The following is a 12,256-nucleotide window of genomic DNA, read 5'->3' as shown; positions in this document are numbered from 1 at the left end:
ATTTTATTTGTTGATTCATGGAATGAAGATTCTTTTAGCTGATCAAGTGCAGCAGCAAGTCGTCTGTTTTCAAGTTCAAGTTTTAAGGCACGAGTCTAAAAATAATATGTGATTAATACATTATAAATTTTAAGTTAAATATATTAAACCTGTGCATTATTTGTCAATTGTTCAGATAAACTGTTATCGCCTGAATTACATTCGTCTTCATTGTCCGAAAATGATTTATCAATTTCTTGAGTTGTGTTCAAATTTTTGGCCACTAATTGCAGTTGTGTATTTTCTTCTAATAGTTCTTCCAACTTTGAACGATCGACATCACGCTCCAATGCCATGTCATTAAGTTTTTGTTTATATTTAATTATTTCAGATTCGAGCGTCATAACATGTTCAGAACGCTTACGTGACCGTTGTAATTGGTCTTCTAACATTTCTCTACAATAACACACATTAATTTATTATTTATCAAATAATAAAAGAAGAAAATTTAAATTAATTATATACTTTGTTTCTAATAACATGCGGTTGTCTTCTCTTAATTCTTCAACACGAGTTTTGTAAAATTCAGCATCGGTTAATTTTTCACGAAATTTTTGCACTTCGATCTCAAGCCTATTTGCACGCTCAGCATGTTCTCGCAGCACATCAACTTCATCGCGATAAGCTGCTGCACGTTTAGCTTCTGCATACCATTCCTGACTCTAAAAGTTTAATAAGAAACATAATCAAAAATTTAAAAATGTTTTTCAAAAATTGTTCTTACCTCAGATCTAAGTTTTTCGTATTGTGCGCTTTTGTGTTCCAATTCTTCACGCAATTCCAACTGGCTCTCCGCCTTTTCTTCCCTGTAATAAACAGAAAAGTCTTTTTGTAAACATTTTTGTATCAATTAATGATATTTAACGGTAATAATCATTATAGAAGCTTATTGGTTTATTTTGGAGGATTTTTTTTTCGAAGTTAGTGTGATTTCTTCCTGAGGGCAGAGTACTTAAATTTCTACCAATTCTACCCCAATTTTGTACATTTAATTCTTTTAAATAACGTAAATTTAATAAAGACTACTACTCCTTACAGATGCAGTATTCTCTTCGAGACCGAAGTTGTCAGACAACCAGGTTCTTAATAGACCTCCACCTAACATCTACATGAAAGAACGACATCTCTCTCGTGCATCAAAAACTGTCCTAGCTCAATTGAGATCAGGATATAGCCGAGTCCTAAACAGTTACTTGTCACGCATAAACACGTTTTTTCTTGATGTGTGCCTAAACTGCACCTCTACTCTCCATGACGTCGCCCATCCGTTCTCCTGTTCTACAACGCACACAAACCTCCGTCTAATTGATCTTTAGAGCCACCCCATTAAAGTGGCCAGGTTTTTCCATCAGAATCCAGATTAAATTTCACCCACCCAATTCCACCCGATCCTCATTTCTCATCTATTACCCTCAAGCACTACCCAACCATGTAATTGTCTTGTATATCCTTTAACTTTATCTGCTTACAGGTCCCAGCGGGTTGTTACAATAACAACTAATACTCCTACTAAATATTAAGTAAGATATCCATTTCAATATCCAAAATAGAAAAGATATATATCAAACATACAATTCTTGTCTCAACTTCCGCAGTTTAGATTTCAAATCAGCTAATTCAACAGCCAAATGATTGCTTTCTGAATTGGAAGAAGATGGTGTACAGGAAGATTTCAAGCTACTTGATGGTGACAGCGGTAAACTAGCATTTCCATCCACACATGAGGACATATTTACATCTGGCTCTGTACATATAGATGATATCCATTTCATATACATATTATCACGCTCCTTTGTTAGACGAAGTATATGATTATACATAACAGTTGGTGTTAGTAGATCAATAGATTCTTCTGTCAGCACCAAGCTATGATTATCAGTCACCTGTTAATAATAATTTTTTTATTTAATATCAGTTAATCTTTAATTAATCCATAATATACCTGCTTAATGAGTTCGACAATTGCATGCTGAATATCCACATCCAATTCTTTTATTCTTGCAATAAAAAGCTCTTTATTTGGACACTGCACAGCAGCACCAAGCAATAAAGTTAATAATATTTTCATTTGCTCTAAGCCATGCTTCGTTTCAGGATAATAACCTAATGTAAAGCAATCAGGAAGCACAAGTATAGTTTGATTAAATTCCTCTTCAAACAGAGATTTTAAATTCCGAACTATGCATTCAAAATTCTTAGCACGTGCTATACACAGTGTTATTCCGGTTAGTGTATGTAGATCATTGAGATGATTTTGTGGTTCTGGATCGATTTGCAACCAAACGCTGTGTACTATACTTCCATCTAACAGGGAAGAATAGCCTGTAAGTATTTCTGGGCGCGGTAAACATGACTCCAACTGCAATATGAGAATATAGATATGCATGAGATATTGTTATGTGAAATTCGTAAACTTATTTTTAATTAAAAGTTATAAGCAATAATGATTATGAAATTGTATAAGTGAAAGCATTTAAATTTGCAAGCTAATTTAAAGCAGTAAATTATTGCGTAAAAATTAATTATCAATCGCTTCGCTTTTTTTTTTTTGGGAATAATTAACTGAGTTTATTAAAAGCATAAATACTTTCTGGTTTTCAATGTAACGTCCGATGAACTTTCGCAATTATTAATAACTAAAAATATGGACAATAGTTAGCAAATTCGAATATGTCTCGGTATTATAGACTATGCAAACACCATTCAATTGCTTTTTAAGAATTGAATTTAACATTTCACATTGCTAGTTGATGATGAAGTCATAACGACGGGTCTAAAAACAATGTTTTTGAGCTGTATTGGGAGCTTATAATTCGTTTCTGCTTTTAGGTATATTAAATTGAAGTCAACCCGATCCGGAGAAGTACTAAGCAGATATTCGATTTATAAGACGAATACATGGGTTAGGATGTAAATGGATGATGGGTGATTAAGGATAAGGGGAATTAGTGAAAAGGCCTGAATTGGGAGTATAGAAATAGAAATAAACAGGGTACCAGCTCACAACGGAGCGGAACACTGCGACCATAGGTGATCTTTTGTGCCTTACTGAACAGAACAGAAAGCCAGAATGTCAACCATTGAAACCTCCTAATGTCAGAAGGGAGAGTAGTTCTGGCTGGGCAGTCACAGAGAATGTAAGTCTCATCTGCTTCCAGACAGAGTCAACAATCTATCTCTTCGGATATACACATTTTATTACATTTTATTAAGGTCCATGGTGGCCCGTTAATATCCCACCAACAACCTTAACTCTGTTCTGCTGAAGAAGGACATCTTAGCGTAACTATAAGAATGAATTAGCTCTTTAGCCTGACGCTTACGTAGAATGTCGCACCGGTTGTAAACCATTTTTCAGAGACCCAGTAGAAGACCAACTTGGGAGTAGGTGGGATTTAAACTGCAATAAACCCTTGTTCAGAGAAACCTAGTCTACGTCCCGCAGCCACTCGTCAACCACGACGACCATGTGCCATTCACCATTACCCAAAAGGATTTTACAAGCAGATATGTGTTTGTATTTGACAGTGGTTTTACTTGTGACTAACAATGCTCCGAAAACTCACTCAAAATTGTACCACTTTTCGCTACAGGATTAGTTATGGTGCGAACACCAGGCAGGAATTTATACAACCATTTAACACACGTAGAGACAAGTAGCTGCTCAAAACATTACTATATCCTGACCACAATTGAGCTAGAACAGTTCTTGCTCCACCGGGCAAAGATCCATCTTTCCAGGAGATAATAAGCGATGGTCTATTAAAAACTCGATAGCAACTGTGGTTTTTAAGAAGAAACTACATCCGTGTGGAAAGCTGTCAGTTTACCACAATTGGGCTAGAACAGTTCTTGCCCCACGGGGATAAGATCCCTCTTTCCAGGAGATAATAGGTGATAGCCTATTAAAAACTTTGTTGCGGACAATTGTGGTTTTGAAGAGGAAACTTTATCTATGAGAAAAGCAGTTAGTTTGCGTTTGTATTCGACCTCACAGATATTGGCTACATTATATTAGATGTCAATGTAAACATTATATTAATTGTTGATGTTATCATTTCACTAAGACAAGAGTATTGATTCATTATTTTTATTTCTTCACCACCGAAATATTATTTTTTTGTTTGCTAGTTTACTTTGTTTTCTAAAAACTGTAATTACAGATTCGTTTAGGTTAGTTTAACCATTTTTCTTTGTTCGTTAGTTTAGCTTATTACAGATTTGCTAGAATTAGTTCAAATCTATATATACTGAGAAACTTGTCAGTTTCGTTACTAACTCAAATGAGCTGTTACATATTTGCTAAAGACAGTTTAGATCTATTCATACTGAGAAATCTATTCATACTAAGAAATCTGTTATTTTCATTACTGTCACAAAGTCGACTTAAAGACTGTACACATGAAGTTTATATTTATATGGCAAAGTTAAGTTTTGAGGAAAGAATTCCAATTTTCTATGGGATCTTTAAAGGCCCTGTTATGCTTAGTCATCCTCAATCGGGTTCTTAGGAAACATAATAGGTTTAGTGATTTGAAAGACCTGTCGTTCTCCTTAGGGATCTTTAAAATTATAACAAGTATATTGACTTGACTTGAGTTGTCATTCTTTACGGTTTTTGAAAGCATAATAGGTTTAGTGATCTAATAGACCTGTAATTCTCCTTCGGGGTCTTCGAAAGTATAATAAGTACAGTGCCCTGACAAAGCTGTCATTCTGCAAAGTTTGGGACGTGGTCATGTTTATAGACTTGTCCGACTGTTTCACTTACAGATGATTGAGCGTTGTTTGTACGCTGACCACTGCGGTTCTTACTAGAATCCTTTATGTATATGAGCAACGCTAATCGGTGATATCACAACAGGCCGGCATTTCAGCTTAAGTGGCCTTTGGGCACAAGGCCGCCACTCCAACCGCACCTAGCCATAACAAGTGCAGATACGGCAACATTAATTTTGTACAATATAAGAAAATAATCACAATTAGCACCTATTCATTAAAAAAAATTCTCTTTTTTTTAACTTTTTCCGGTTTATGTGAAACTCAGGTATTGAAGTTAATAATTTTTTCTTCAATTGCCAAAGGCCAAAAAAAAAATGTGCTTCATTCATTATTTAGCAAGGCTGAATAAAAACTAATTGAATAAGAGAAAAACGTACCGCACAAATGGTAGCTGATAAATAATAGAACTTGTTTACCTCAACGATTTTGCTTGCACCTCATTTGGCTGGAAGCCCACCGATTGAATTGAATGTGTAATAATTTCTTTGTATTATTGAAGAAATAGCAAAGCAATTTTCTATTCAAAATAAAATGTCTTCGACGTGAAAATGAAAAACTTAACGCAGAAGAAACATACACACGCACGTACGTTTGGAGTAAATTAAACAGATTCCGTTTCATTGACCTTGTGTTTGTTTGTTTGTTTGGTTGTTTGTGGAGACGTAGTCCGTCCACAACGCCAAGCAGAAAGCAACCCAATTGGGATGTGGGAAATACACAAGAGCTAACTCATCAATATGTTGTGTGCGATCGCTTTGCTTTTCTTATAATTGTATGTAAATTTTTAATTTTTAATTTTAATGATTTCTTATGCATGCGATGAGCATCGCAATAAACAATGGAACAAAGTAGCGAAGTACCGCAGTACCGAAGTAACACCAATTAAGCGAACTGCAACTGTAGAATAACGTCGTAGTATTGAACTTACCCATGACACAAGTGCTCCGTTAATGAATTCGTCAATTTCCATGGGATTTGCTGCGCCACTCATTCTGCACCATTAACACCTAACACCCCGCCTGACACCCGTTGTCCTTTAATACTTTTATATGATGTTTATTTTGCTATTAGCCAAATAAGCCAAATAAGCAAAATCAAAAAAGGATGCAAATGTTGCGCTTCCAAACATAGGAATGTAACTATTGGACACTGTCTTTTATTTTATTTATTTTTTTTTATTTTTATTTCTTTCTACTTTTGACAATTTGATTGCAGCACCACACGCAACATTAAAATTACAACACGAACGAGTTTTTCTAGAGCAAAAACAAAAAAATAACATCAAAGCGGCAGCTTGCCTCAGGCTTCTTTTTTTCGCTGAATTTTGCTTGTAAAAAATAACTTAAATCTTTTAGAATTCTGCACACTTTTTATTTATATTTTAGCACTACATTATATTCCAACAAGATCTGATTACAGTTTCACATAATTTTTTCTATTTTTATTTATTTATTTAAATCATTTGAACACCACAATTTTTTCCATGCAAACGACTTAGCTGAAATTTGGAAAGCAAATAAACACGCAAAACAACAATAAAAACTACCACCACTTAGGCAACATGTTGCTAAAAACGTGCAACATTTATTCACTTACAGTGTTGCATTTTGATTTCATTTAATAAATAAATAAATATATATGAAAGGTTGCTATAAGTGGAGTGAAAAAAAACCGGCAAAAAACAGTTAAACAGTTTATTTAAATATTGCCTACTTCGGTCTTGTGCGAGTTCGAGTTAATTGATGGTAAATTGAGGATATTAGTAAATTATATCGGTATGGCAGCGAATGTTGGTATTTACCAAAATTTCAAGAAGGGTAAATTGGATTAAAATTAGGCAAATAAGATGTTACCAATATGAAAATTTTATAAAATATTTAATAAATAAATTTGAAAACTTTTAACCAAAAAAATAATAAATAAGTGCATTTATTGCAAATAAATAAATATTTACATAAGTGCAGTGGAAAATCTTTTACTTTACCCCAATTTACTCGAACTCCAGTAAAATACAACAACGAAAATTCCTTTTTATAATAAATTATAAATTATAAATTTTAAATAACACAATTTTTTATAATAAATAAATATTTACATAAGTCTTTTTTTATATTATTTTAATTAATTGAAATTTTGGCCATAATAGCTGTTTCGAGTATTACCAAATACTCATCATCAGTGGTTTTGGAAATAATTATTGTATTTAATTATACGTAAATAATTTTTTGAGACTGCAAGTACCAGGAATTGAGCTCGTGCCCTGCCAAATTTGAAGCTCAGAGTCAGCGTTCATTAGCCAACTGACCCAAAGCCGTACTTGACTTTTATTTTCGCACATTTTTCTGAAGTCTTGTTAATTTGCTGTAAAATTTTGCTGTATATATATTAGAAAGAAATCATAAACCAGCTGTAGAATATTTAAATTAATTAATTATATTTTATTTTTAATTGTTAAACTTCAATATTATTCTGTTTACAGAGACATTATTAATTGCATGCTAGTTATATAGTTATAGTTATATAAAAATTAAAATTAAAAACTAACAGTTTTAATGGTTTGTTGCAGAAATAATAAATATTAATGTACATATATTAATATAATAATAATATTATAATAATATAGTAATAATATAATATTAATATAATAATAATGTAATATTAATATTAAAATACACATGTATTATTTATATTATTAATAAGTAAATATATTAATACGTTGTATATAAAAATTAGTCATTATTAATTATTTAAAATTATTAATTTCTTTAAATATGATTAAATTAATTAATAATTTATAAATTATTTATAATTATTGACTTAATCAATAAGTAAATAAGTAATTGATAACCTGTTGATGAATATTGACTTTATTAATAGGTAATAGGTAATAAGTTGTATGCAAAACTTTATAATCTTTATAATTTATAATCTTTTCAATCTTCTTATTACATAACATAGTTTATAATATAATAAATATGTTTTAACTTATCATTTATTTACAAATTTTTAATTCATTTAATTGTGATTAAATTAATAATAATAAATTATTTATAGATATATTAATAATAGATATAATAATATTAATAATTAAGTAATTAATAACCTAATGATGAATAGGTAAAATAAATAGAAAATATGTAAATAAATTAATAAGTTTATATAAAAATTTGTAATTTTTATAACATAAAATTTGTAATATACATAAATAATAAATATAATTTAATTTATTTATCAATAATTTATTAATTATTTTAAATATGATTAAATTAATTAATAATTAATAATTTATTTATAGATATTGACTTTATTAATAAGTAATTGATAACCAATTAATGAATATTGATTTAATTAATAAGTAAATATTTTAATAAGTTGTATATAGAAATTTGTCAGGCTTATAATATCACATACTTTTAAACTTTTGGTTAATTTTATTTATTAATTATGTTAATTAATAATTTATTTAATCATATTTAAATCATGTTTAAATTAATTAATAGTTAATAAATTAATATTGACTTAATTAATAAATAAATATAAAATAAAATTATGATTTTGAGGACTCTGTTCATATATATATATGGTATAGTTTAAATTTGTTTTAAGTACAAAGTTTTAAGAGATAGTACAAGATTAAACGACTTTGTTCGTTTCCCAAATGACTAGTATAAGCTATTTTTAAAGCTAGTTCTGCGACCGGGAAAGCTTTAAGCAACCAGATGAAAAAATATAAATATAAATGCTAGAACATTACAGATTAAGTTCTCTAGAACTATGCAGGTTTTGAAGAGCTATTTTCTTGAATTAATTAATTTACCTTGAACTTCAACTCTTATCCGTTCAAAAAAATTTTTTTGTTCTGATTGCTGTTTTGTTTCTGGCAAGTTTTTAATATAATTTATAGTAAGTGCTTCAGAAGAATTCTTTTGTTAACCACATAAGATTACTATTACCTTTAGCTGCGATCTGCTCAAAGAAATTCATTGTTTCGATTGTTACTTAACCTCTGGTGTGTTGTAATGGAACCTTTCTAGATTACAACTAAATAAAACCTTATCACATATCACAAGTTAACCGTCTTCAAACAGAATCTAAAATGGTCCTTAATAGATAGAACAATCAGCTATAATCCCAACAATTTCTCATTTCATGTCATACAGATAGACATCTTATAGTGAGCTTAAAAATAATTGTGAAAATGATTGTTTACTTTTTTTTTATCAAGACTGACTTTATTTAGTCCATTATTAATGATTCAGATCTAAGTACAGAGCATTGCAGCGCATATAGCTATGTATACATAAGATTGTATATCGTAACACTATGGTAGCGTAGTGTTCTAGCTCAGCTTCTAGCTCAGCTTACTTTGTTTACCTCATGTCTACAAATCTTGTGTGGTTTTATATACCCGTTGAGAGAGCATTGTGACTATATTCAGAAATTAAATGTTATCAAATTATATGGCATTAATGTAGACATAGGTATACACACTACAATCCATGCGGCACCCCTGTGGCAACAGTAATAACACTAATAAATACTATTTCCGCTCTCTACATGGAAGTAGTATTGTCTACGAGACCACGGTTGTCTAACAGCATGTTCTCTTCCTAGTGCAGCAGGATACTAGATACTGAACTTATCCAAATAAGTTCAGGATATAGCCATCTACTAAGCAATTATTGTTTGAACCCTATTGATTTATTTGAGCTCCATCTATTTTCTCCCTTAAGGGCACAAACAAATTTGAGGCCTAGTTTCACCCCGTTGAAGTGGTAAAATTTCTTCATATAGACTTCGGTTAAATTTAATATCCCAACATGAGCGCTATTATTTACTTGATTCTCTTTCTATATTACTTTCCCCATCCCACCTTTTTTTAGTGTTTTGTCAACCTTTTATATAATTGCTTTCAGGTGGGGTTCTATACTTAGAAATCGTTATACAAACGCGGTCAATTATAGGTAAATGTTATTTCCATAATTTTCCTGTCCAATTGAAGATACAAACTTCAACGAAAAGTTTACTGCCTGTATAATTTAGTACATTTATTTGGATATAAAGATATATATATATATGTATTTTTTTTTTAAGTGTTGCTTTAGTATATGTCGGTACTGAAGTGTTATGCTTTTAATCTCTACTTCTGTTGGGAGTGTACTTCAGATTAGTCATGGATATGTTATGTACTTTTTATTATTTATCACTTCAGTTAAAAATTAACAATTGGAACAATGTATATGTTTTATGCGAATAATAATAAATAAAATAAAATTTTAAGCAATTGTTCCTAAAATACTTTACATTTGCACAGTAAATATGCTCGCCAACGCATCAAATCTACTAAAGAGTCTCACACTCATATTAAGTAAATAAAATTTTAATTTATTTTTTTGAACAATTTTTAAATTTTTTATAGTTTTTGTTCAAATAAATTCAACAATTGGAGCTGAAGAAGAATGTGGTTTGCTGGATCCAACCTTTTATGCTCTATCGAAGAATGTGGCACATATAAATGAATTTCCATGGGTTGGTCGAATAGCTTACAAAAGCGGTAAATATATATCATCAAAAAAAAATTTTGTAACTCTAATTTGATTTCTTACAGAAACCGATCCTAAAAACACGACTTACTATGCTTGCATTGCGGTATTAATAAGCAAAAGCCATATGCTATCTCGCGCCCGTTGCTTTATAGATAAAACACTAATGCCAAATTTAGTAATTCTAGGTGATTGGGATATAGCAAACAGTGTAACTAAACGCGATTGTATGCACAAAAATAGTAGCTGCAATGAAGTTCCTCAACAATACAGTATTATGGAAGTCGCATTACATCCAAGGTTTCAAAATCGTACCGGTAATAATGATATAGTAGTATTGACGCTTGCGACAGAAGTTAATATAACAGAATTTGTCAGACCAATTTGTTTGCCACCTGAAGAATGGTCTCCAAACGATCATTTAGCGCAATACTTACGATATGTAGGATATCAAAATTCAAAAAAAAATTCAAAAATGCTGAAAACAATGGGTATGGTCATAAGCATGAGAACATGCCAAAATAATATGGGCGGATGGTTACCCTATATAAACGATACAAATATATGCTTAAGTCGTGCACAAAGCCATAACCTTATTTCAGGTTCACCTGTTATGGGAGTTACAATTAAAGATGGAGAGCCACATAACTATTATTTAATCGGTTTATTAGATAGTAAAATATTGGCATATATAAGTTATTATGACATTTTTATAAGAGTCGCACCTTATTTGGATTTTATTAAAACTAATATGAATAAGTCGTGTGATTAAATCAATATGATTTATAAGACAAGTAACAATTGTAAAAAGAGAGTGTATATAAATAATTTAAATATATAATTTGAATATATTATTTTTAAAAAATTATTCTCAAAATAATTTTTAAAAAATTGTGTGTATCTATACGTACCTATTAAAATAATATATTATTTATAAATTATAACAAACAAAAATAAAATGAATAAATAAAAATATTGCTAGAAATTTATAAAAAAATTGTGTCTCTAATACCTATTACAATAATACATTGTTTATACATTATAATAAAAAAATATAAAATAAATAAATAAAAATATTGCCACAAATTAATAAAAAATTGTATGTATCTAATACCTATTTAAATAACATATTGTTTATAAATTATAATAAATAAAAATAAAATAAATAAATAAAAATAAAATAAATATATAAAAATAAAATAAATAAATAAAAGTAAAATAAATAAATAAAAATATTGTTAGAAATTTATAAAAAATTGTATGTATCACATACCTATTAATATAATATATTATTTATAAATTGTAATAAAATAAAATAAATAAATAAAAATATTGCTACAAATTAATAAAAAATTGTATGTATCTAATACCTATTAAATAATAATGGATATTAATTTATTCAGGTTTCAAATTCATTACCAAATCATATTGTCAGACTAAGTCAGACAAAGTTAGTCTGTGATGGAGAAGTATTGTTGTAATAATAAACAGTGCACTTGCCTTTTTTATATTGTATGCGGTCACTTGAAGACTTAAGGCAACTTGATGAGATCGTTAACTGTTTTTAGAGTACAGGTAAAGTAACCTTGTTGAACACACCGAAACCAATAGGACACTCCAGTGAGGCTTATGCTGCACCAGCATAGAGTCTACCTCCTTGCGAAACGCATTGGAATAATTTCAAAACTCGTCAAAACTCTGCTCTTCATCTTTAATCGGCTGATATTGAATGTCCTAGATTAGTCGCTTTCATGCGGAATCTAAAATGCTCATTTTCAAGGGATATAACCAGTTACTTTTAAAACAGTTTTTTCTTTCGTAACACACAGATGGACGTTCAAATTCGATTATAATAAATACAGCCTTGTTTCTTCCTCCCTGTCGTATAGATG

The 12,256-nt window shown here is 30.0% G+C and overlaps 2 protein-coding genes across 2 annotated transcripts; one reads left to right on the top strand and one right to left on the bottom strand.

Annotated features, from left to right (window-relative positions):
- Positions 1 to 143: 143 nt before the first annotated feature.
- LOC119677335 (girdin-like) lies at positions 144 to 5,812 on the bottom strand. Its single transcript, XM_038088638.1, has 6 exons — positions 5,750 to 5,812; positions 1,982 to 2,398; positions 1,612 to 1,922; positions 764 to 845; positions 505 to 701; positions 144 to 435 (listed from the first exon to the last, which is right to left on the bottom strand). The coding sequence occupies exons 1-6, from the start codon at positions 5,810 to 5,812 to the stop codon at positions 144 to 146; spliced, it is 1,362 nt and encodes a 453-aa protein (XP_037944566.1).
- A 4,314-nt stretch (positions 5,813 to 10,126) lies between these two features.
- LOC119668113 (venom protease-like) lies at positions 10,127 to 11,173 on the top strand. Its single transcript, XM_038077511.1, has 3 exons — positions 10,127 to 10,189; positions 10,241 to 10,375; positions 10,430 to 11,173. Exons 1-3 carry the CDS (start codon positions 10,141 to 10,143, stop codon positions 11,134 to 11,136), a joined length of 891 nt encoding a protein of 296 aa, XP_037933439.1. The 5' UTR covers positions 10,127 to 10,140; the 3' UTR covers positions 11,137 to 11,173.
- The last annotated feature ends 1,083 nt before the right edge of the window (positions 11,174 to 12,256 follow it).

The sequence above is a fragment of the Teleopsis dalmanni genome, chromosome 1 (genome assembly GCF_002237135.1).
Source record: "Teleopsis dalmanni isolate 2A chromosome 1, ASM223713v2, whole genome shotgun sequence".
Taxonomy (NCBI): Eukaryota; Metazoa; Arthropoda; class Insecta; order Diptera; family Diopsidae; genus Teleopsis; species Teleopsis dalmanni.
The sequence above is the reverse complement of the archived record's forward strand: the minus strand, read 5'-3'. Positions and strand labels throughout refer to the sequence as shown.

Bases quoted from the DNA above. Each gene is read 5' to 3' on its own strand.
- LOC119677335 (XM_038088638.1), bottom strand. From the start codon at position 5,812: ATGAGTGGCGCAGCAAATCCCATGGAAATTGACGAATTCATTAACGGA. The intron at 1,923-1,981 runs GTATATTATGGA...TATTATTAACAG, and splicing joins TTGTCGAACTCATTAAGCAG to GTGACTGATAATCATAGCTT. The intron at 702-763 runs GTAAGAACAATT...TTAAACTTTTAG, and splicing joins ACGAAAAACTTAGATCTGAG to AGTCAGGAATGGTATGCAGA.
- LOC119668113 (XM_038077511.1), top strand. From the start codon at position 10,141: ATGCTCGCCAACGCATCAAATCTACTAAAGAGTCTCACACTCATATTA. The intron at 10,190-10,240 runs GTAAATAAAATT...AATTTTTTATAG, and splicing joins GAGTCTCACACTCATATTAA to TTTTTGTTCAAATAAATTCA. The intron at 10,376-10,429 runs GTAAATATATAT...GATTTCTTACAG, and splicing joins TCGAATAGCTTACAAAAGCG to AAACCGATCCTAAAAACACG.